The sequence below is a fragment of the Pseudopodoces humilis genome, chromosome 4, assembly GCF_049639895.1.
Source record: "Pseudopodoces humilis isolate 2021_Gansu_Grassland_sample_001 chromosome 4, ASM4963989v1, whole genome shotgun sequence".
NCBI lineage: Eukaryota > Metazoa > Chordata > Aves > Passeriformes > Paridae > Pseudopodoces > Pseudopodoces humilis.
Genome location: NC_142203.1, coordinates 22,096,228 through 22,122,771, shown reverse-complemented (window position 1 = coordinate 22,122,771; position 26,544 = coordinate 22,096,228). Strand labels below are relative to the sequence as shown.

Sequence of the window (26,544 nt, the reverse complement as noted above, 5' to 3'; positions counted from 1 at the left end):
GAACTGAGTCTGTCCTGCTATATTTCCTGTATAATCTTAATAATAAACATAAATAACATGTTTAATTAATAAACATAAATAAATATTGTAAAAATAACATAAACATAAAAAACTGCTTTTCTACTCTCTTTCACCAATGTAAAACTGGATCTATTAATAATGAGCCTTTCAGGTGAGGTGTTCTGGTTCTCTCATCCACCGAATAACTGATCTACAAAGAAGAAAGGTACATTCATTATCAGATCAGCAGGTTTACATGACCTGCTGCATGGTTGTATTAATAGTATTTCATATGATATAAAGGACCAGATAGAGTCTGTCACTTGTGAAGCATAAAAAAAAAAGAAGGAGGACTGGAATCACTATTGGCAATAGCCCACAACTGAGTCAGATCAGGTACAACACAAAAGGGCATCTTAAAAATAAATGTGTAATCAATGTGTTTTCTGATTCCAACTTGTCCTGTTGCACGCATAAGCATTCCCAGAACTCTGGCTTTTTTATACCACATGGCAGACCCTGCATCCCCCAGAGAGGTTTATCACTGACAGTTCCAAGTTATGGGCTAATGTGTTAGTTCCTGCACCACCTTGTATTTTTACAAACATATTAGTTCCCCTTCTGAAATGACCAGGGAAAATTAAGGAGAGTAGACTATGAAACTACAAAAAATAATGTGTAGCTGCAGTTACACAGAAAAAGGATAATCTCACCAATGTTATTAATTGCCTATCCCTCAATAACCTGCAGCAACATGAAGAGTCGCAATGTAAAATAGGAGGCTAGTATTATCATTAATGAGTTACTCAGACTTGTTACCTTTTCCTCTCCAATCCTAACTATGGAAGAAATCATACGTTGAAAAATTCTGAGTAATTAGGAGTAAACACATAAAGTCTTGATCTTGCAATGCCCCTTTCCCTTCCTCTGAAATTTAGTAGGAAACACTCCTTTTATAACCTTTGGATGTAATGTTATAACAGCTTCATAGCCTTGCAGCTATGCTAAAGTTACCTGCTGGGCTGGTGAAGTCAGGAAAACTTTTGGGAACTCTCCTCTTGCTGAATAATCATGGTTCTTGGCCACTAGACTTTACACTCAAGAAGGAAAAAAGGGTCGGTTAAAGCAGCTGAAATGTATCTACAATACTCATCTCTCAGGCTCCTGTTTTGCCATATTGAAAGAAGAGGAAGACAGCTCTGTCGCTAGGTTTTAGGCATCTCTTGACTGGCAACTTTTGAAACACCTACTTCAATCCTTCTGCAGAAAAAAAATCCTTTAGAATCAAAGGAGTGCTCCACTCTAATCTAAGTGACTTCTCCCTCTCTCAATTTTTCTCCAACTCCAGTTGTGCTACTCCTGTTTCCTATGTGGTTGAACCAAGGTAGAAAAATGGAATAAATAGAACTTAACATAATGCAATTAAGCAATCTATAACAACATTTCCCAAAAAAGGTTATGCTTTCATGATTCATATCAGCAATTCTTGAGCATATTAATCTGTGAAACAGTATGAACCTGTTTTTCCTAAAACAAAGCACCCCAGATGTATTCTATTAACTAGAATTTTACTAAAGACTGCATTTTATGTGATCTCTTCTGATCCTTCCATTTCAAAGTCAATGGTAGTAGTCACTAGGGCTTTGTGTAGTCAATGGGAAACTTTAAAAACACCTATCTTTTGCATTCAAGTGAAAATAGAAATAGAAAGCAGGACTGAAAATAGTGTGTACCTTTTAGCGTACCTTAGTGTACCTTTGTCTTGTTCTTATTACTTCTGTCCATCCTTCTTTTTTGCTGTTGGCATTCCTTACGGGAAAAAAGACATTCAAAATAAACATGAACTACTTGTCTTTTTACTGAGTCTCCTTTTCACATTTATGCCTTATTTCCATGATAAACAAGAATTAGACTGTTCTCCAAGTCCTATTGAATTTACTGCACTGATCATGATATGGGGATAAAAGCGTTGTTAAGTGTCTAATCATCCAAGATTTGATGTATACTGGTGTTGTGGTGATACTAGTCTGAACTAGGTCACAATGCAGTTCTTGACACCAGACTTTTATTCCTGAGTTAAGGCCTTCTGAAGTCAGCTTTGTATGAACGTAGCTTTGATGACACCTGAAGTTAAGCCAGGCATTCATGACTTCTGTTAGCTCACTCACTCTACTCCCACAGGCATCTCCTGGCTACATTTTTTAGACAATTTCTTTCAGAATTTCTTGCAGCACGTTCTAGGCTGATATATAAATTTCTGAGTCTGTTTTGAAAGGCAAATCCTCAAAATATGAAACTCTTTTTTCAACTGCCAATTTTTTTTAATGAGAGAAATGGAACTCCCACTGCAACTTCTGAGGTTTTATAAGTAAGCTGAGTCTGGGTCAGAGATGGATGTGACAGCGTGCAAAGCCTTTTTCCGGCTTCTCAGTCTAAGAGTCCTCTTACATGGATTATTATAATTTTTGCTGCTCCAGGACTGGCAGCTGCCAACAACTAAGGTCTGGTGCTCCTTATAAATGGATAGGATAATGTTCCTAATAAAACAGCAAATAATTCATGATCTGTAGCTATATCTATGATCATTTTTCCTGAGAAGGGACTGTAGCCGATTCTGTAATAGACATTGTCTTCCCTACCCAAGGCAATTTTGAAAAACACTTCCTTGGGAAGCCCAGAGTTCTGTTAACAAACAATTCTATTAATCTGCAGTACCATGCCTTCCCAACACATCTGCTGTTCAGAAAGCAAAATGCAGATAATTTGCAACTGGTTAGTAGGCTACAATTTTAGAATCAAGGAAGTAATTTAGCTGAATTCAATTGTTTGCCCAGAATACTGAGCACATGCTCGGTCTTAGAACCATTCCCTGCATAATATTAGTGACAGCAAGTGATATTACTCATTGCAGCCAGGATTGCTCACGCCAAAAAACTTGGTTTATTTTGTTGCTTACCCCTGCTTTCCCTCACAAGGCATCACCTTAGTTTCTGCAACTCTGCATGCCTGTGAAGACCCTTTGAAAATACACCTTCTATTAAATTTACTTGTCTTGCTGACATTACTGCTAGGTACACACATAAATGCAACATTAGGAGGCATTAGAAAGAGGAATTTAGGAAAGGACAACTACTACCTCATACCACTCACTTAGACAATACATGACTTTGAAGATGATTCTGCTGTAATAGTAGGTGCAAAACTGGGTAGGAGCTCAGTGACTGATGGGCTCTCCAAGCCTCAGGTAGTCACCTTCAACTGAAGCAGTGGAGATTGTTCAACATCTCAGCAAAATTCTCTGTTTGCTTTATCAGGTACCTTGCCCAGCAGGGAGAGACACAGTTTCCAGGCAAGATAAATGTTAAATAAAGCAGTCATAGATACTGACACTATCTGTTTATCCAACTTCAGACAGGATGCCAAGGCTTCACTGAGGGACACAGAGCTCTGTATACTACTGCAAACAGTATCTCAGGCAGGTAGTCAAAGCATCATCTCACGGTACAGTTTTGCCCTTGCTGTGGTTCAGAACGAGCTTACTGCACATCAACTTTCTTGTCAGGATCCTGATGTCTTATTAGAGGAGGCAATAGCATCCACTGGAAGATGGAGACACAGTTGTCATTGTATGGCTGGAAACAGCTTCAGAGGGGACTCACCATTTTCTCTCCAGACTTCTAAAAGATACAGATGGAATCTGAGCCACTGATGCATATGTAGCAATGAGGCACACAGATGAGCTAAATTCTTTTGTAAATCTCTGAAAATTCTCAGTGGAAAAAGAGAGAAGAAGGAAAAGGAATGTGAAATTCTAACTTCATGTTTATCCCAGTTTGCCACAGTATGAACTTGTGCCTGTCTTCTTAGCTGCTCTTTAGAGATGGTCTGCTCCTGTTTCAGATTTCACAGAGGAATTCTTTCTAATTTGATCTGAAATCCACAGTCATCTTATTTTCTTCCATAAATCAGGATTGGGACACCTTACAATTTTTCTTATTCATGGCTAAAATACAGCTAGTGATAGTATCTGTGGTCACACAGTCCTATTCTAGGTCTAAAGGGAGAGGCATGAATCACACCTCTATCTTTGAACTGGTAAGACAGACACAACTATGGATAAGCTTCATTTAATCAGATCATAGCTGTGTAACGTCTTTTCTACCACTCTGGAAGAAAAGACCACATGTGAACACTCTTAGTCTCACTAGAAAAACATCCTTAGCCAAGCTGATCCTTAAAGGTTGCCAAATATATAAATCTTACACCAGCAAATGTAAAAATCCTACTCAGACAGAAAATGCAATTAATGGGGAAGCATCACAGACAGAAGACAGAGAGAAGAGAAGGTCAGCCAACAAGGACACTCCTGCTGGAATGCTTCACCAGTGCACTGTTCTTGTGCTCTGGAATATCCTGCTCTGACAGAGGCAAACACCACTTTGTTAGAACTGAGTTTACACTGATGCTAAAGAGGCAGAATAAAGATCCAAGTTCTAATTTACATTTCACTCACTTTCACAGTGAACTTATTTTGCTTTTGTAAATAGTTTGCCTTTAATTTTTTAATGACATTGTAATTTATGAACCACGCCATTAAAAGAAAACACTTTAGCTGTGGATGACATTGTTTATCCTTTAGGGGAACATTAGCTGCATTAGCCATAATATACATAGCCAATGTGTTTATGAAACAAGTACCAACTTTGTCTTCATGTTCAGGGAGATTTACTGGTTCAAATTTACAGATTGGTGTCTTAAGTGTGAAAACAGTAGTTTGCACATCAAATGATATATCCATCTGCTTTTACAGCAGTGTATAAAAGCACAACAGTTGTGAATATACTCTGGATTTACAACACTACTGAGGTCTTCTACAAAGAGATACATATAAAGCTGTCACTTCCCTGTCTATGTTGTCTGAAGTTAAAGAATTTTGACGCAGAACATTGCCGAGTCTAAAAAAAGTTCTGGCTTTCCTGTCAATGGCAGGAGAGAGAGAGAGAGCCTCGAACAGGAAAAAGCTTCCCTGAAAACAAATTTCAAGTATTTATTGTAATCCTGCGTTTAGCAGCAGCTACAACTGGCAGTCTTAGGGCTGACTTTTTTTCTCACTTGTCAGATTGATGGAAGGAAAGATGTGAAGGAAGAGATCTATAAAAGAGTAAGTTTCCTAGAAACCTGCAATGCCAATGAAATCATAAGAATGCTAATGTTTAAAGAAGCCTGAACATTTTGGAACAAAACAGTACATGGACTTTATCAATCTGATGTTTTAATGAGAACAAAAATGCCACCGCTAGTTTGCCAAGCCAAAATTTCTCTATTTCTAAGAATACCATTGACATATCCTTAGATACAATCAGAGAAACATCTGCTTTGTTTCTACTCTGATGCTGCTTCTGCTAGAAACCAGGGCTGTACTTCAGGATATGTAAAAACTGACATAAAAATAAGTCAGCTTCCAGGTAGCTTTTTTGGGATTATATTTAAATCCACCAAGGTTTATTTTAAACTGAAAACCAATAATCAATACAAGTCTTTGGGGCCTCTAATGAAGATTACCTAGAATTTAAGGGGTTAAATAAGGGGGCTCTCCAATCTGTTTCACCATCCAAATCATTAGTTTGTCAATCAAAACTGTGCAATATGCCATCCAAATCATTATGATATTAGCATATGGTTCCAGACACAGATAAAATATGTCATCCAAATCAAATCTAAAACTGAAAGAAAAGCAATGCTTTCAGTGGTATTAACAATTACACTAAGTACTTTGGCACATAAAATAGAATGTGAAGTTATACTTCTGAGAGCATTTCCCAGTGAGGTGCTATAAACACCTGATCTGATCTTTGAGCTAGTTATCCTGGGTTCCTTCGCTTGCAGTCACAAATTTGACCAGCTTAATAGAATCATAGAATAGTTTGGGTTGGAAGGGGCCTTCAAAGGTGAGCTAGACCAAATGCCTGCCATGAGCAGAGACATCTTTGACTACACCACGTTGTTCAGAAATATGCTCTGTTTGCTCAGATCAATTGAAATTTACCCAGACTGTTCTTACAGTTCTTCATATCAATGGGTGACAAAACCAAAATTCAGTAAAACATTTAACGACAATATACTAAGAACAAGTACTGACATTTAAGGCTTAGAAGTCTTGCTTCATAGGAAATATAGAGAATACAAATGACAAGTGGTAAACTTGCCATCTGCATCAGTTTCTGATGAGTTAAATATTGAGAAGTGACAGCTGTATGAGCAAATTCTCATTCCAGACAATTGTATTTCTATGTATTTTGTAAGAAATTCTTGTTTTAAAATGTTTTGTGCAGTCTTCATGGCTTATGGTGTTGATGACACTTTAAAAAAAAAATCATTAAAACACTAATCTTTTTCACTAGCTTAACTGTAAAATCTACAAGCAGTAATGAAAAGTTCCACCATGGCTGAAAGCTCCTTTCCCAAAAGAGAACAAAATGTTTAAAATCCCCAACTTTTCATGTCAGGCCTCCCAGTTCCTCTTTTGATAATGGGAATTCAATGCTGAGATGCCTCACGTACCTCTCAACACCAGAACTGCAAATATAGGTGTATTGGGTCTGGCTGGGACAGGTTCTTCTCCCCACAGCAGCCTTCACCTTGCTTTGCTGTGAGTTGGTGGCTGGAGAGATGCTGGTCATGCTTTGGCTGCTGCTGACCAGCCCTGGCAGCAGGCTAGCACTGTCTCTCACTAGCACTGTCTCCCCAACATTCTGCCTCCTTCCTCACCCCAGCAACTGGTAGGTATACTGAAGCCCTAATTCCTGGGAAGTGTCTGGATATCATCTGCAGATAAGAAGTAGACAATAAATCTTTTGCTTTCCTTTTCTTCCATGCACAACCTTTGCCTTGTTTTTGTTTTTCTTGTTAAACTTCCTTCTTAACTCATTGCTGTTTTCTCCATCTTATTTCCCCCCCCCCCCATCCTGCTGAGGAGAGTGATAGAGTAAGTTGATGAGTGTAGCAGTTCTGGAAACCAGGTGGAAATACCAATTAAGTATAGTGGTTTTGGTTTGACAATCTGAGTTTCGTAGCCAATGCACCAATTAATGTAGTGGGTCTAATGCTGGCAAAATACCAGTGCACCCACCAGAATTATTTAGTCATTTTCTGCTGCACAGTAATGATTAAAATAAGAGCAAATCAGGCTCAAAACTTAAAAGGGTATAAAGAAAACTTTATTAACAGAATGAAAAGAAAAAGTAACAAGAAATCAGAATAAGCTTTCAGAACACTTCTCCTCCCCCCATCTCCTCTCTTCTTTCCCACTGACAATGTAAAGGGACAAAACCTGGAACTTTCAGTCGGTTTATCACCTCTAGAATTATATTTCTTCAGTCCACTTAGGGAGAGGAGTCTCTCTTGCCATGCCACAGAGACCTCTCCACAAGGAACAGTTCTCTTGTAGCTTCAATGTCACAATCAGCTGCCCAGGAAAGGAAAATCTGTTCTCAGTGGGAGAGTCCCTCCCATGTCTTCAGCTTTCCCAAAGCTGTTTTCATGGGCCTTATCAAATTATTGGGGTACTATATTAAAGATGAGCTGTTCTAGCATAAAAGCTGAAGTTCTCCTATTTTATCTCTGGGAACAGAGGTCTTCTTGTTCCTCCCTGAGGGCAAAGGGCCTTTATCACTCTTATTTCTCTTTGTTCAGAGTTCTCATTGAATTACAGCTACTTCAACATCTGCATGCTTCACCATAGGTGCCTCTGTTCATGGCTGTGATTAGAACGCTACATCCCCCCCAATGCATTCCATGAGTTACAGGGAAAAAGAGTCTGATTTACCAATTATCACTTCACCATAACCTTACAAGAGAATTTCAGCCCAAGACTAAGGCATCTCCTCATTCTCCTCCCATCTAGAATTTGACTCCTTCTTTACTGACCTCAGTGTCCCATGTTCTCCTTTTGTGTCCTTACCCTTTCCTTTTCCTGATTCAGGAGAGAATTGGTGTTTGTAGGTTCATTTGTTCTCAAGCTTTGTCACCTGAAACAGTTTTTACAGAGTTCTGCAGCGCTGAAAGGTGTCAGGTTGTGCACAGGGAGATCGCTCGCTGTTCCTCTCTGTTGATCAAGCGCGGTCTCCGCCGACACCGTGCGACTTGCCCTGGCTGCCGGCACCACCCCACGCCTTCTCCTCATGCGGGGAGCCGAAAAAAAGAACAGCTGCTGCCACTGCCTTTGTCCTTCTGCTCGCCGCATGGCTGGCTAAAAAGTGACTAAGAAAAGGGCACTGCAAGCCATGCCGAGATAGCCGCAGCTGAGCGGGAAGGGGCCCCGACCGCCTCACTGGGAACAAGGCCTGGCGGGCTCTCTGCGAAGGCGCCAACACTGCAGCAAGGCCCGAGCCGACACCATCGGGCCTGCCCGTCCTTAAACGTGCTTTCACAGAGGCGTATCCAGCTCTTTTAAGTGGTTTAGCTAAGTGTCAATCTTCAACGCTAGCCAGCTGATCGGTTCCACTGATTTAAACATCACCACCAGGTCCCCACATGGAACCGCTTCCGCAGGGCGCGGACTCCCTCCCTAGGTAAAAACCAAACCTATGTTAAACCACGACAGTGGGCATCTCATATGCAGCCAAGGCCATCCCATCACAGAGAGTCCTGCTGCCATCAGTGCAGCTCTCCAAAGCCATGAGTCAGAATTATTTCCAAATCACCTACAATTCCTTTCTCAAAAATAACACACACTTCTACTCATTACAAGCACTACAATTATATAATGCAAAGTTGACTGCTGGAATAAGTTACTGGGCAGAAAATGTAGAATTTACAAACACTTGAGAGTAGGATTTTATTGAAAAAATCGCTTAGAAAAGAGACAATCAACTTAGCATGGCAAGAGAAAGAAGAATAGTTTCAATAGTATTTATTTGAACATACGCTAAAATGTCAATGCATGCAGTTATTGTATCATGAATATATCAGAATATCACTTTTTATTTTAAGTGTGAGAAATCATTACATTCTTCCAGATACTGTGACAGGGAAATTCTTAATGAGCATCAGTGTAGGGAATTTTACCTGTGACTGACAGTAACACTTATAAAAAGATACTAGGTAAAAACACCAATTATATATTTTGCTAACAGCTGACCACTTAATGCCCACCTTGTACACAGGACTGTTGTCCTTTCCTTGATCCTTACACCATCTAGGCAGAGTTCCTCTAGCTGTTGCACAGGTTTAATGTACAAAAATGTATACAAAATTATTTCATATAGACGAAGGATCATGGTAGGTATTTCTCAGAATTTTGATCTCTGATTGGCAAGATCCTCAAGAACAATATTACAGCTCTAATAAAATACTTCGTTTACTTCAGTGTCTGTTTTCTGAAAGACTTGAAACATGCAACAAATAGGGTGGCACCTAAGTCAAGTGTACCTGTATATGCATAAGAATAAAATCTTAATAAAAATTAAATATAGAGGTGAAGAACTAGACACAAATCTTTCTTAAGGTAGATTAAGATATCTTTTTTATATAATGTAATCTGTCAGATAGCAAATTAATACATCTTTTCAGAAATACTCCTTATAATATATCTTTTGACTTTATCTTAACACTTATCATATCTTACTGAATAGGATTAGAGAGAAACTAGACAGACGAGGTCCTTGATCAGACACTACTTTTAACATGGTGATAACAATGCAGAACTTCAGGGACATCGAAATTACACGTATTTTTTTTCCCTGTGTCTTCTAACCCATATTTCCTGTACTAATGAGGCTAGCTTTATACTTCTGTCAGCACAGCAGGCTCCACAGTGAGTTGTACAGAGAAATATCATGTATCTTCACCTTTCACTCATCTTGAAACAAACCACCAACATATTTCCTTTCCATTTAAAACTATCCTGGCAGCAGCTTCCTCCCTTATTCTAGATGGTCAGGTCTTTTCTAAAATGATCAGTTTTCATACAAAATCTCTCTAAATATTCAATGTTTTCCATATGATTTGTAAAGGAAAAACTCTTGAAATTTTCACTTTCCTTTTGAACAGATTTAAGTTTCATTTTTTCTTTTTATTACTACAACCTGATCTGGTATTTGGAAGGTGAGGGTCAAACCCATTCACATGCCTTAGCTCTGGTGATTATGTTTGTTTTCTTCTGATTGTTACTCCTGGGTTTCCATTTACCTCCTACACAACCAATGAGCTCTCACTGTTTCACTCTTCCTATGTCCTTCTTTCCCTACCTTTCCCTTGCTCCCCTCTGCCACCAAGAACAATTATAGTAATAATTGAAAGTATCACATAAAAAGAATAAACTTGTACATATTCTTCACCGTAGACATGTGATGGAATGCTACTTCCTCAGTTTCTCATTTCCCTATTTGAGGAAGGAATTCTCTTTTATCCTTAAGAGCCTAGAAACACAGATTATATATTCTGATTTGCACCTCTGGGCATTATCAAGCTGGAAGTATTTGTTACTGTAACTTAAATTTATTGACAGAGACATACTTTTCCAACATTTACGTACTTACCTTTAGGTGTAAGTAGTTCCATGGAAAAGAGACCACAGCCATAACTTAGGGATATGCAATCGAGAACTGGAATGAACAACTTACTATAATTGGAAGTAATATTTGGGGAAGGGAAAAAAAAAATTAGGATCCTATGCAGTTTTAGCTTTTTTTCCCCCTACATTTTAGCTTTTTTACCTTGAAAACAAAGAAACAAAGAAACAAAGAAATCTTACTGTACATTTCCTCAGAGCTAAGCTTTACTGAAAAAAAAAAAATCAGTTTTGCCCTAAGGGATATTATGCAACCAGAGATGCTATGAAAAACAGAATTTAAATGAATGACTATGTGCTAAATGAGAAGTGCAATTACAGATAGCTCTGATATCCTGTAAACATATAGGCTCAAAATGGTTCTGCCTCCAGCTGGACTATTTTGAAAACACATTGCTGGTATCACCTAAATAAATGCTTTGACCATTAGAGTGGAAAGGGTGACACTTCAAATTGTGTTTGGATACAAAATTTAAAAAGCTTAAAAACTATTCACCAGAAGGAAGACACTTATCCGGAGCATAGGACACATTTATTTAGCATAAGTGCACCAGATGACAGGAGCAGTCTAAGCCATTTTACAAGTGGTTTAATAGAAGAGACAGCACATAAGATACACTCCATCTTTCTGAAGTCACATAAAGGAAAAGACAAAAAAACACACACAAAACTTCCCATAAACCTCTTTCTTCATTATTCATGAGGGCCATATACAGTGACTTACAATTTGCAGACCTTAAGCTGTTTTTTTTTTTAACTGTTGCATCTTAGAATCATATGTCAGGTCACAATGGCTCTGATCTTTTAACACTTTTAACCATTTTATAATTCAGCTGGTATATAAGATGCAGTGGGGCACGTCTTAGACTTTATGGGATTAAATCTTGGCTTTAAAACTATGATTTTATTCTGCCAGTGATACTTTAAATAAACAAGACAAGTAACATGATGGCAGTGTAAAACTTTCTGGACAAAGATCAGTCCTGGAAGGGAGGACACACTTCCAGTGATTCAACCTTGAGAACAAAAAACCCATTTCAAAGTGAGAAAATAAAAATAAAAGCTCAGTCACAGCAGTCTTACAGGACATGATGTTTACTTCGAGTTTTATCCTGGCAGCTCTCAGGTGCCAGGATAAAGGTGCCTACAGAACCATAAAGCATTATTATGTGTACCAGAATTCTTTTACCTGTATACCATGATGTATTTGAGCAATTTAGAGATGAAATATTTCTATATCACTACAATAAATCATTGCTCATATCACACCATAGTGCTGAAGGGAAGTGCTAGAATTACTGCCAATGCTAATACTACTAGAAATCAAAATCTGTCTGATTCTATACGCTCAATAGTTCTCTCTTCTGCACCCATTTTCAATTGTAGAGAGCCTGTAAGAAACAATGAAACATCTCATTACAGACACTATTACTTAAATCGAAGACTGTCAAACGGTAGCAAATTATTCTTTTAAAAGGTTGGTGACATCAAGAGACAAACACCCAAATAACACGCAAGCTAGCTCAAAAATGCAACATGTCCTGTGCACCATAATACAAACACAAGATAGCCTTAGCATATTCTTTGAATGGGCTACATAATCTTTGCCACAACAGCCTTATGTCACTTGAACAACTTAAAAACGAAGGATAAAAAAAAGGCAAGAAATGACAAAATGTGCTTATCTGAAGCTTCTACTTGTGTGTAAAGACAAAGGTAATATTTCAGCTAAAAGCTATACATCCAGATGACGCCTGCTCTAATACTTGACCCATGTGGAAAGATAGAAGGAATTGGGCTTGTTTAGTCTACAGAAAAGAAAACTGAGGGAAGAAATGATAACAGTTTTTCAGATCAGCTTCACTGAAGAGGTGAACAAATTGTTTATGGCTAGGAAAGACTGAACAGGAAAGAATGGTTTTCTGTTGTAGACCCTTTATTGATTTTGCAACTTTTTTTTTAATATTTTTTTATTTTAATATGGAGAAGTTGTCTCTGTGCAAAGCCACAGTGCATCTCAGCACACTGTATCCAGTTGGTTTAAAATGTTTGCAAAGACCTCCAAATTCTTCAAGAAAGCTATGAATAATTAAAGCAGAAAAATAAAGACTTATAACAAGTTTTTTAACAACCTCATAAAACACATTGTCTAGTTTCATTGTGAGGATTTCTTTCTTTTCACAGCTAGCACAAAGTTTACTGTTTGTCCAGCTTTTGTGTACTTCCAATTTGATAGTCGTGACATAAAACTCCTACAAAAAGAACATGTATTTCTTTTAGCATCAGGAAGAGATTTTCTGTGTAAAATTGACTTTTCACTGAACATATTAAGTTTCTGCCTCTTTTCAAGATTTCCTCTTTAAACATTGTTTTATCTTCTTCCAAAAATTATTTAGCAGCATCACCAGTATGCATAAACTTTCCAAGATAATGTAAACCAGATCCCGTCTCATCTTCCCATCTTGCTGTTTTTAAATATCTTCAGTGCTATCAAGCACTCCTTTCATTCTTCCTGCCTCATACTGCCATCTTGTACATGGACGAAACATATTTACACTTCAATAAACAAGGAAGTCATCCTTGCAAACACCAACATTTTTATTGATGGAGAGTGAAAGGAAACTCTTGGAAACTTGGAAATTGTGACTAGATAGTGTAGTTCAGCACACCTTCATACACTCTGTATTAAATTTTAATTATATTTATTTTAAAATAAATTAAAAATTATATATTTTAAAATATTAAGGAGTATTAAATTAAGGAGCCTCTCAGCCAGATCATCTTTTTTGTGTCTTCCCAGCTCATTCTTCTGCACCTCCTGGTTTGAATCAGTGTACTACTCTGACTGAACTGTTCTGAGACAATACAGTCTCATCAGCCAGCCTTGGTCTTCTTTCAAATTCAAAATGTGGAATTAGCTTTGGCTCCACCCTTTTCCTTATTTCTTAACACATTCACCTGGTGACCCACATGCATTTAAAGTATCAAAAATGTTCTGTCCCATGCATGCCAAATCTGGAAATACTTTAAATTAATAGACTAAAAGGTTTAGGTTAGATATTAGAAAAAAATCCTCATGGTGGGGGTGGTGAGACACTGGAGCAGGCTTCCCAGAGAAGCTGTGGATGCCCTGTCCCTGGAAGAGTTCATGGCCAGGTTGGATGGGCTCTGAGCAACCTGGTCTAGGGAAAGGTGTACCTGCTTATGGCAAGAGAGTTGGAACTAGATGATCTTCAAAGTTCCTTCCAGCTCAAATCATCCTATGATTCTATAATTCTCTAAACAGAGATTGAAAGGGTAAGTTTACACCTCCTGGATCTTAACTATTGAGATTTATGGGATTTGACACATATGGGGACTGGAAATGTTTCTGTAACTGTTACACAGAATCCTTAACTATTGTCTAATTAATTTATACAGCAATATATACTTTTTTAAAGTTTCTATTCCACTACTGGAACAAATCAGTAAGCCTTTGGTCTTCGTTATATTTCTGCTGTAAGATTTAATGCCAGGGTTAGTTGAGCACCATTGCTACGTGTTTGCAGTGCAAGCAAAGGATATGAATCATAATATTAACTTCTCAGTACCTTATCAAACTGGCAGAGAATAAACACATATGCAGTTTACTCTGAGTAAACTCTCATACTAACATACTTGCTGAAAGTGCATTGACATATCAAAGAGAACAGTGTAAGAGACACAATTCCTTTTGGGCCTGCTTTGATATTTAGAGAATATGACTCTGCAATATTGTTGTGCTCATTAGTAATGGGGTCAGAGAAGTGTCATAACCACATATACGCACATGAACTAGTTTTGGTTTACTGAAATGAATAAATCTAAATAGCTGCAGGATAAGTGTCTTGAACCATGCCCTGAAGCCCCATATCCCCTAGTGCTGATATTCCTAGTTCCTAGGAGTAGGGCTTTGGTAAAACCCTCAGTTGTACAAAATGCCAGCACATAGGTCCGATGTGAAAGTTTAGTCCTAGATTTGTCCAGATGGCTCTTTGACTCAGGATCTTCAAGTATGTTTTACACCTCTTGAGGAAAAAGGATTTATTTCTGTCAGTCATCAGTTAAGCAAGATGATAATTTGGTGTTTCTGCTCGTGCTATATAATGTGGAATCTGTAACCACCACCTCTGCTGTGCCTGTGAAATTAATTTTTACTGTAGTTGCCTGACGAGAAATCTCATTACTCACTAATATACACCAGTGAGACAGCACATGGGCAGAATGAAAAAAAGCAGAAAAGTTACATCCCCTATGTCTTACGACAGTCTGTGATCACCCCATATAGTCAAAAGTGAGCATCAGGGTATGCTATGTTTTGGATTGGATGAGGAATGACTTTTGAAGTGGATCTTTCTAATGCGCCAGCTTACTGTGTTTGGTTCAGAGAAGCCTTGCCATACATGAAACAGATGCCTGTCAAATGTCTACATGACAGAATGTGTTCCACAAGCATGCCTGCACTCTTTAAGTGTTGTAGGCATTTGGTGAGATGCACAAGCCACCTGAAAACACACAGTAAAGACATTGTCTGTTCATGGACAAGTACACCCTTTTTTGCCTAAAACCAGCTGGACTGCCAGGCCCAGAGAGTGGAAGTGAATGGAGTTACATCCAGCACATGGCCAGTCACAAGTGCTGATCCCCAGGACTCAGTGCTGGGGACAGCCCTGTTTTAAGTCTTTACCCATGGTCTGGATGTGGGGATCAAGTGCACCCTGTCAGCTTGCAGAGGACAGTAAGTTGGGTGGGAGTGTTGATCTGCTGGAGGTTAGGAAGGCTGTGCAGAGGGATCTGGACAGGATGGATTGATGGGCTGAAACCAAGATGATGAGATTCAACAGAGGAAGTGCCAGGTCCTGCACTTTGGTCACAACAGCCCCAAGCAATGCTACAGGCTGGGGGCAGAGTGGCTAGAAAGTGGCCCAGCTGAAAAAGACTTGGGGGTGCTGGTTGACAGTAGTTGAACATGAGCCAACTGTGTCCAGGTGGCCAGACAGGGAAATGATATCCTAATCTGTATCAAAAATGGTGTGGCCAGCACAACAAAGAAAGAGACTGTCACCCTGTATTGGGCACTGGTGAGGCCACTTAAATTTTGGGTTCAGCTTTGGGCCCCTCACTACAAGAAAGATGTTGAAGTGCTGAAGTGTGTCCAGGGAAGGTCAACGAAGGTGGGGAACAGCCTGTTGCACAGATCTGATGAGGATCAGATGAGGGATAAAATAACAACCAAGGGGACACCTGATCACTTTTTCAACAACCTGAAAGGAGGCTGTAGCAAGGTGGAGGGTCAACCTCTTTCTCTCAAGTAGCAAGTCTTAAGGTAAGAGGAAATATCCCAAAACTGTGCCAGGAAAGGCTTAAGTTGGATATTATGAAAAATTCTTTTGTGAAAAGGGCTGTCAAGCACTGGAACAGGCTTTCCAGGGAAGTTGTAGAATCACCAACTCTGGAGGTATTTTAAGAACATGTCAATGTGGTGCTTAGGAACATGGTTAAGTGCTGGGCTTGGCAGTGTTTGGTTAATGGTTGGACTCCATGATCCTAAAGGTCTTCTCTCACCTGAACAATTTTATGACTCTGTGGCTATTGTCTCTACTACTTGCCAGCTGAGGCACAGTCTAAAGCTGAGGGGTTCAGCAGACATGCAGTGCACTTGCAGTGGTGCAGAGCACATTCTCTCCTGGGCACTGCATCTGAGCTCTGGGCTGGACTTGCAATTGTCTGTTTGAGATCTGTGCCATACACCCAGAACCACAGCGCTGCTGGGTTTAAGCCTCAATGTGTTTACATAAGCCATTGACAGCTTCCTGCATGCAGTGTATTGGCATCTATTATAACTTTCATACGGCTGGCAGCTGAGGGGCCACAAAATTTCACTGTGTGCTACAATTTACAAATTTTCTAGGGACTGCTGCAGCAATACCATTTGAAGCAGGTCCTGAATGCAAATGATTTTTTAGCACGTAATGGCTTGGGAGAAATGTTTGTGTTTGATGAATTCCTTTAGTGCTGCTGTTTATTGTCCAAAGCCAGAGGTGCAAGCTGACATGGGTGCAAAGCAGTGCATACCACTGGGAGCACAAATGAGCCCAAAAGTATTACAAGTGCCTCACAGGCTCCTGTTTCTACTCAGCACATTAAATACAGCAAAGATCAAAGACCCACTTCCAAAATCACAGAATCAGAGAACTGGTCAGGTTGGAAGGGACCACAGTGGGCCATGTGGGTTGTCCTAGAGCACATGGCACAGGATTATTCCCAGATGGTTCTTGAGTATTTCCAGTGGCGGAGACTCTGCAATCTCTCTGGGCAATCTGTTCCAATGTGCAACCACCTGCACAGTAAAGAAATTCTTGCTTGTAATCAAGTGGACCATCTTGTACATCAGTTTAGGCCTGTTGCCTCTTATCTATTGCTGGGCACCACCAAGCAGAGCGTGGTACAGACTCTTGACATCCTCCCTTCAGATACTCATAGATATTAATGTGGGCCCATCTCAGTAACTTTTTTCCAGGCTGAATAGGCCCAGCTCTCTCAGCCTTTCTTTGGTCAAAAGAGGGATGTTCTTGTCCCTTTCTTGCCCTGTGCTGGACCCACTCTGGGAGCTCCACACTTCTCTTAATGCTTAGGAGCCCAGAACTGGACAGAGCACTCCCGATGTGTCCTCACCAGGGCTGAGGAACAGGAACACCTCCCTCGACCTCCCGGCAACGCTCTTTCGAATGCAGCCCAGGATATGACTGCCCTTTCCCACAAGGAAAGGCTGGCTCAATCCCTTAAGCATTTACTGTTTTACCTACTCCACCTACATGTGGGACCTTCCTGGGCACACAGCCTGGCCGTAGGCGAAGGCTGGGCCGTCGTGCCCCTCTCAGGCACTGCAGCTCCCGTGGGGCGCGGCTGGCCGGGGGAGGGCACACGGCTCCCCGCCGCCCATCAGGAACGTGCATGGCCGAGCCTGGCACTTGCACTCGCCCCAAATCCAGCCAGGCCGTCCTGGCAGCCCCGCACCCGGGCAGCGCCGGGACCGCAGCTCAGTCCCCGGGCGGGTCACCGCTCCTGCCGGGATGGATGACCGATCCCTAGGGTGAGTGACCAGTCCCTGGCATTGGCGGCACTTTCTCCTGGACTGGCGGCGTTTCCCCGGCACGGACGACCGCTCCCTGGGGCGGGCGGTGGCTCCCCGGAGCCCCCCGCCCCGGCGCGGGAGGAGCCGCCCTACCCCGGCGCAGGCGCCGCAGCGCTCGGCCGGCGCCATGGCCCGCGGGACGCTGCTCGGCGCCCTGGCCTGTCTGTGCTTCCTGGCCCCGGCGGCCGAGGCCTTCAAGAGGAGGGGACCCAGCGTGACAGCCAAGGTGACTCTCGCCCGCGGCCGGGGCGGCGTCTCCGCCGGTGGGAAGCCTCGGGAGGTGTCGGGCGGGGCCCGCGGCGGGGATGTCCCGCGGCCGTGGCGGCGGTGCCGGGGGAGCCGGCCGGCCTCTGCCCTGCCCCGCTCCTACAGCCCGCCCCGCGCCGCATCCCGGGCACAGAGGGCTTGGGGCAGGCTTGGCCGAACGCCAGAACTTCACCGTTTTATTAGTTTTTTTCGGTTGGTTGGTTGGTTGGTTACCGGCTGTTTAATCCCTTTGGGCATGCCGCCTTTCTGTAGGCGCTGGCGCACCGCAGAGGCCAGCAAAGCCTCCCTCTGGCTTGCAGAAGTGGAAACTTTTAAATTCCTCACCCCTCCGCCGCTGCTGCAGCCTCTGCTGCTGCCAGGGCAGTTTGGGGCTGCTGATGCTGCCAGTCTGCCCCGAGCAGGGGGCGTTTAACTACGCTGGGCTCATCTGGGTTTTATCCATTCCCCCCTGCCTTCTCTGCTGAAACTCCTGGAGAGGATCCAGCGGAGGACTACAAAGTTGATCTGGGGAGAGGAACATCTCTTGCCGGGAAGGCTGTGGGAGCTGGGCCTCTTCAGCCTGGAGAAGGAACGACTGAGAAAGGACCTTATCAATGTCTATGAGTATGTGAGGGGAGGGTGCCAAGAGGATGGAGCAGGCTCTGCTTGGTGGTGACAAACTGATGTGCAGGAAGTTCCACCTGAATAGGAGGAAGAGCTCCTTTACTGTGCAGGTGACTGAGCACTGGAACAGGTTGCCCAGAGGGGCTGTGGAGTCTCCCTCACAAGAGATATTCAGGAATCATCTGGACACAATTCTGTGTCATGTGCTCTGGGATGGCCCTGCTGGAGTGGAGAGGCTGGGCCAGATGCCTCCTTTCCACTCTGCCCCCCATTCTGTCATTCTGTGAAGCTCTTGGTTTGCTCATTGTGAGGGCAGTCCCTTTGTTGGCCCCAGGGGAGGTGTAGGTGCTGGAGGCTGCCAGGAGAGCTGCAGGCCAGGATCCGTGGGGCTCAGTGCTGCAGGGCTCCTGGGCAGGTACGATGGCTGGGCTGTGCGCCTGTGGCACACGTGGCCATTGCAATGGCACTGCCCAGGAGATGTGGGCTGTGGGGCCTGCCGGCAGGATAGTGAGACACCTAGGTACTGCAGCACACCAGCATCTCTTCCCAAAAAATTGGTGCAGGAGGTGGGGTGTTTAGTCCGACTTTGGATAAAGCAGGAATTCCATGTTTCAGCCTACAAGTGTCTTTCCACTTGCAGTTAGGAAAGCGTGTGTCCATGCTGGGAAAGACACTCATGGAAGTGTGACAGGGAAGGGCAGGGGCAGAACTGCTTCCTCTAGCATGCCTTAGGCATCCTAAGCCATGGACTGTGCCTTTGTACTTCATTACTGCTGTTGTCTGCAACTGCTTACAGTGTCATTGCCATGGACTTCTAGACCACAGATTTTTTTTTTTTGATTTTTTTTTTGGGGGGAGGGGTAAATTTGACCTCCAAATAATCTTCTGGCAGTATATTGCCATTTAATTATGCATGAAGCACTTTCCTTCTTCATTCCTTCTGCCTGGGCTATAATTTTATGTCCTTTTCTGATTGTTGTGGCACATAAAAAATTGCGTTGCCAGTTTCCCATGTCCTAGGCAGTGGTAACTTTACAAAGCTCATCATCAAATCACACTAGTTTTCTCCCAGTTTAAGTAGTTTCTGTAACCTTTCTTCATATAAGAGGTAATCCATACCCGTTAAGCATCTGTTCTGCCCATTTTTCTACATTTTTAGGTTGGTTTTATCATTCTGCAATAGAGAAGCCAGAATGACATGCATCATTCAGGGTACGAACTCACAGTACAGATGTGCCCATCTTGATTGGGCACTCAAGATGCCCATCTCTTTCCTGTATCCATTTTAATTATTTCTAGTATTTGTTTTCCTCCTCTGACCTTCACAAGCCCAAAGCCAAACTTCTCTCTCAGGATGATTCCAGATGTATTTTGGCCCCCTTGTTGTGGCTTTATACCATGTATTGTTGCATTTAGGAGGTTATTACATTACCTGGTCTCTAAGAATCATGAGATCGTCCTTTCAAAGTCAGCTTTAGTTTCCCTGAATAATTGAATGCTCTTGTCCATTTTTTCAAACATCTTGTGTAAATTATACATGAATATTTTTATGAGAACCAGCCACTCTTATTGGTGTGTCCTTTTTTCATTTCAGTCTTGAAATACTTCAGATTGTAAATACGATTAAATATTTATAAAAATATTAATAAGATAGAAGATTTATAATATTTATTTTTTTTTCAGTGTTTTTGGTGAATAATTTGGCCAGATGTTTTTTGAGATTTAAAAGTGTATCGAACAGCCTACTAGTGTCTACATGCTTACTGAATTTCCAGAAAACCTGTGGAAATACACACATGAGAAACATGGCTTTTCTATGCAGAAATAGTGTTTAGGGCTAACAAATATTTCCATACTTGATTTTGTGGCCAAAGATACACAGAGACACATTTTTAAAAGTGCTGGGTTTGCTCCTTAGGCAGGCAGCAGTGCCACGTATGAAGCCTTGTGGCTGTGGTAGGCTTACAGCATATGATGAACTTGTCTCCTTGTGCTGTCAACAAAGTGTATGATGTTCCTGCTCTGTGGGGTGATTGTTTGGTAGCCTGAGTCTTGTTACTTATGTATGCCTATGTATTTCAGGCAGTCCTACTGAACAACATTTCCAGGCAAAATAGACAAGCAATGGGTTAGAAATCGTAGGAAGGCAATATCCCTTACCTAGATAACCCTGGCAGCACAGTTCAGAGGGGCTTGTTTATAAAACTGTTAAGAAGTTAGTGAAAGTGTGCTGTTAATACTTTGGGAGCCACACATCTAAGAAGCATGTTATTCAGTGCCAAGTGCCAAGGAAATGGATGAGGTGTATCAAAAGGAATTTTATTTCCTTTGTAGGGCTTTTATAGTGTTAGCCAAAAGTTCAACAGTCAAAACCACATGGAAGATCAAGAAATGGTAAAAATGTTTAGTAGGAGAGCGTGAAAGAGGCATTCATGTTGGAGAGACTGTGGTCATTTATTATCATTATTGGACTAATTTCTTAGCATTACAGACAAGTAATACTTGGTTGAGTGCCACAAGGAACAGCAAATACCACATCATAGGAGTACACATTGCTGTTTCCTAGAAGTTGTAATAGCCTTTATGTAACTTTTTCAGAACTTCAAAATGCCTCATTTCCTGACAGCTGTTCCTATTTTCAGTAATTATTGGAACATTTTTGCACGTTCAAATATGCATTCATAGATTCTGAACTATATTAAAATGTCTTATAACTCATTTATCTTTTTGAAGTTGCTTTTCAGTGACATATACATTGCCCCTTTTAGGCAATCAGCTGAATAAGCTGGTCTGGTTATTTCTCTGCTGGGTTTGAATTCATGTTTAGGAAGGTGACTGCTTGCTTGAGCCGTAAGATTTTCTTCCCACTGTTTGTCAGTTCATGGAATTTAGGCTTTTGTGTATACATACTGATGCCTAGAACAGTGAAGATCATGAGTGAATAGCAAATTGTCATTTGTGGGGAGTGTCAGCACCATAGTTCCCTGTTATTTTCTCCCATATGGGAATAGCATTGTTGTTCATCCTTACTTTCATATTTCATTTTTTCCATTCAACTTTAAAGACTTACGTGTCCTGGAAAAATCTTCTTGAACACTATCTTCAAACTTGAGATACAGTAGCCCTACCAAGCCATTAAAAGCAGTTCTCTGCATAACCTGATTTTGGAGGCTCTGAAAGGATTTCTCTGAAACGACACCCTTAGGAGTTGCCAGATATTATTAGTACTGACCAGCCAGAAGTAATTTCTTACCACCTTACTCTTTGAAAAGCTTGGTTGTTTGTTGTGCTCATATCTATATCACTTTTGTTCCCTTCACAAAAAATATTTAGGTGTTCTTTGACGTGAAGATTGGAGACAAAGATGTTGGCAGAATTGTAATTGGACTGTTTGGAAAAGTTGTCCCAAAGACCGTGGAGAACTTCATTGCGTTGGCAACTGGAGAAGTACGTTTGTGGTTTTCTTCCACTGTGTACTGAAGTTTGGCTTGGGAAGGCAGTGTTTGTTTGATGCAGTTTCAGTCTTCATTCACTGGAGCCTGTGCACAAGTGCCATCCCCAAGGATGTGCACTAATGTGTGTCTTCTCAGGTCCTTGGTTCATAAGATGTAACAAGATGCTGGATATGAGCACCTCAATCTGTCCCTGCCTTGCAGACCTAGCATGTGGAGTTACTGTGGTCAGATACCACTCAAATAAAGACAATGGCTTTGATCACCTGAATAACACCTTCTTTGTGGCAGTGCAGCTGTGTTTACTTGCACCTCAGTTTAATGTGTTTCTTAACAGTATTACATCCCTCAGTGATATATTCTGTGAAATCTAGCCATTCACACACAACTTGTGTGAGTGATTGTATAAAACTGGATGTATAGAACTGGATGTTACATTAATTTAAAGAATTATTTCATTTCCTTAGAGAGGATATGGATACAAAGGAAGTAAATTTCATCGTGTGATCAAAGACTTCATGATTCAAGGAGGAGACTTTACAGCTGGAGATGGATCAGGAGGTAACATACTTAGTATCTTCCAGGTTCCCTTTTCTTTGTTCAAATGTCTGCTGAAAATATGGGCAAACCAGCATATTCCTTCATGGTTTCTGCTCAGATAAATGAAATAACACCAAACCAGCCCACGTTTGTTTTAGAGCATCTAGTACTTTTCCAAGTATCATGTAGCCTAAGCTGCAGCTATTTGGATTATCTGATTTATAAGTATGTGTAGCTCTTCCTTTGTCCTCAATTTTTGCAGATAGCTCTTTTCTGTCTGTGACTTGTCCCCATTCAAGAAGCATGGCTTTGCGTGCTGGGCTGGAGCCACGTGACCAGCTGAGCTGCTCCTACAACTTACCGTCTCCAAAAGATGGATGTCTCCACCCTTCCCCTGCTCTGGCTTTGTGACAGCGCTCCTTCCCTGAGGCACTCACTGATTGCATGTATAGGTGAACCTATTCAAGCCATCCAGCAGAAGTCTAATCCGTGATGAAAGTGAAAGCGCATAGAGGGAAGGCAGGTAGGGAAGAAGGAGGCTGTCCTCTGCCCTCAGCTCAGCCCGTTCTGAGGAACCTCTGAGATGTGCTGTGAGAAGGAATTCCATAACAGGGAGAGAGAAAGAAATTAGAGTAGTTATGCCCTCTCCCCTTTTTTCTCTTACTAAAACTGAAATCATAAACTTGTGGTGCTGTGAGTCCTGGCTGGGTGTATCAGTTCTCCCTCCTGAGCCTCCAGAAGAACAGTTCAGTCCACTCGGGGGGCAGTGCGAGCACAGCATCTCTTGCTCTGCACTCACTGGCTGCTGATTTCTTCTCTTCCTTTACATGAACATTCTTCACATGCTACGATTTGAACTGTCTGCATGAACTGTTAGAGATTTTCCTGCTGGGATAGAATGGAAAACACACATTCCTTTTCCTAGCAGTGAACAAAGGGGAAGACCATAATACCAAAGACATAGTTTTAGCATTAAAGGTAGGAAGCATGTATTTGCCTGCTGATGTTGTTCATTGGGATAGCACCTGGTGGTGTTGGGTGTCCCCATTGTGCTAGGCACTGCACAAGTAAGGAGTTAGACAGCCTTCTCTTTTCAGAGTAATGGTGGTTTGACCATGACTCACGTGTTTTCTCCCTGAACTACTTTAGCAACATCAGAATCTTTGTGTCATGGGACACATCCACACAAAGTATTTTAGTCTGATTTCCATTTGGTCTTCCTATGTTTCTAAACATGCCTAAAGCAATTTCTTAGCATAAGGGAAAGGTTTAAATATTGAAATTGTCACAAAACATGGCAGCCTTATTGTTCGTGACCATAAGAATGTACTTTAATTTGCTCAGCAAGATGAAGTATACTATTGTTCAGTGGTATCTGTAAACCAGACCTTTGAAGGTATTCAGCTTGCTTAAATTCGAAGCATAAAACATCATCAGCTTTAGCTATTCTCTCCTTATGTGTGGTGGTTTAGCTCACCTTTACACACAAAATGATTTTAGTTATGGAGTTGCTGATGCTTGAACAGTGATGCTGCTGTGTTTACTCAAACAATGAACCTTCAAGTCCTGAATTCATACTTGGCTTTTCCCATTTTTGAACAAAAAGAGGCTCTTGTTTGATTATGTTCTTTTTTTTTTTTTAAGTAAGTTTGCTTTCTTATTTTTTTGTCACAGGAAGAAGCATCTATGGAGAAAGGTTTCCTGATGAGAACTTCAAGCTCAAACACTATGGAATTGGATGGGTTAGCATGGCTAATTCCGGCCCCGACACCAACGGATCCCAGTTCTTCATCAGTGTGACAAAGCCTTCCTGGCTAGATGGAAAACATGTAGTATTTGGCAAAGTCCTTGATGGAATGGTAAGTTTAAAGTAGTGGTTGATCTGGACAAATTATTATCTGGACCCATTAGATCCCTGTTACCATAGTTCAGAAACAGTTGAGTATTCATCCAATATGTACACGGTAGAAAACGATTGTGAAGAGCTCCAGCTGGATGATTTAGAACTGAAATAGCAGAAATGGAAACCTGTACCATGCTTTTGCCTTTCACAGCCATTATTTCAGGCTGCTAACAACTGAAATGAACTCTGACACTTGCAGATTACAAATGGAGAAAGTTCATCTCCTCCTTTCAGTAACACTGTTACCCATGAAATAATTCTTTTTGTACAGGCTAAAATTAAATTTTGTAGCACATGCTAGTTATAGGTAACACTTTCACTGTTAAGGGTTTTTAGAAACATGTGAATGTAAAGGATGCAAACACATACCGATGAGAGTCCAAATAGAATTTTAAGCTAAAAAATTATATTTACAAATGATTATACTTTTATTAGTCTGGTTTTCCCTAAAAATGACTCCTTTTTAATCTGTGTATTTAAATTATTGGGGAAAACATGAGCTACTGGACTTTGAGGAGTTTGAAAAAGGCATCAGAATACTTGCCCTTCACTTCCATATTCATACTGAATTCCATTTAAATTGATCTACAGTAGTAGCTGTAAATTTTTGAGAAGATATTTAGACTGAAGTTTCAGTTTAGTCAGATTAATGAATGCATATCCAAAACCAAGTTGTCAATAAACCTAAATGAATTTTGTCTTTTAAAAATATTGGTGGCAAGGTACCACACTAAAATCTGTATGTGTGTGTTGTGTGCTAAAGGTTAAAGCAGTAACCAGATTTCTGTAAGCACAGTTATACTGTACAATTAGAAAAATAATGCTCACATTTTCTGATCTCTGGATTCACTTTCCGCTCGCAGGCCACAGATAAAATCCTGTATGTGCCAGCTTAATCAGCTGAAAGTACATTTTCAGTTGCCCCTTCAAAATGTTTTTGTTGGCTGAAATATTTTCTAGGAGGGCAAACAGCTTTTCCTGTGCTTCTGTCAGCTGTGTGTGATTTACAGAGTGGCACAACTGCTAATGTGGAAAAAAAAGAATGTGGGAAGTTGACAGGGTAAAGGTCTTTGTTCACAAGCTGGTTAATAAGCAGTGATGTTAGACACACTTCGTTGTTTCCGTGGCACCAGACTTCAGCCGCTGGAGTTTCTTTGGCTAAACTGAACCTTTCTGTTTGTTCTTTTTTTATTTGACAGTCTGTGGTGCACTCAATAGAACTCCAGCAGACAGATGAACATGATCGGCCCCTTCAAGACTGCGTGATTGTCAACAGTGGCAAAATAGCTGTAAAGGAACCGTTTGTAGTTGAAGTTGGTGACTGGTGAGAACAATACTCAGAATGAAAAGTAAAACTTAATCACTTTTCTTTAATGCAAGTTTTTGAGCAATCTCATTGATCCACTGAGTTTTCTCCTTAAAACACAGGAAGTTACATTTAGGCAATACTTATCATTTGCCAAATACAGAAAAGATAGGACTATTTCTGTAACAACTTGTTGGAGCTGCCACTCTGAAATTCAAGACATATGCCACCAAATTCTAGATCTTGCAGAAAAAAACCTTCTTTTTCTTGCAGAAAAGTCTTCAATAAAAAATTATAGCACTTTAGGGTAGCAGTAATTCTATTTTTTCAACATTTAAAGTAATTTTGTTCTGTTTGGAAATTTTAGCAATATTTGTTTTTGTATTTTCAACTGAAAATATTTACTGTAACACTGCCAGCATTTTTAAAAACTTAAAAAAAAAAAAGATGGAAGTGTTTTGAATAAATAAACTTTGATTTCAAATAAATACTTGAGAGCATTTTTTACTGCACTCCCCAAAGTCTTTTTTCTCACCTTTGTTGATTCCAAAAAATATGCAGGAGGTTTTGCTTTTCAGTAGATAAGGTTGTAAGGTTAGAGCAGAGATGGTAAATTTTCCTAATCTTAACATGTCAGATAAAAGTCCCTACGGTCTTTATTTATTATTTAGATACCATTCTGCGATCAAGAACAAGCAGCTTTTCTATTATTGAATGAGATAATTAGTTAGAAACTGATTAAAAGAGAAG

General features: G+C 40.9%; 1 protein-coding gene across 1 annotated transcript; it reads left to right on the top strand.

Moving 5' to 3' along the window:
• Positions 1–17,830: 17,830 nt before the first annotated feature.
• PPIC (peptidylprolyl isomerase C) lies at positions 17,831–26,282 on the top strand. Its single transcript, XM_005528118.3, has 5 exons — positions 17,831–17,949; positions 21,927–22,040; positions 22,513–22,606; positions 24,260–24,444; positions 25,688–26,282. Exons 1-5 carry the CDS (start codon positions 17,851–17,853, stop codon positions 25,814–25,816), a joined length of 621 nt encoding a protein of 206 aa, XP_005528175.1. The 5' UTR covers positions 17,831–17,850; the 3' UTR covers positions 25,817–26,282.
• Positions 26,283–26,544: the final 262 nt, after the last annotated feature.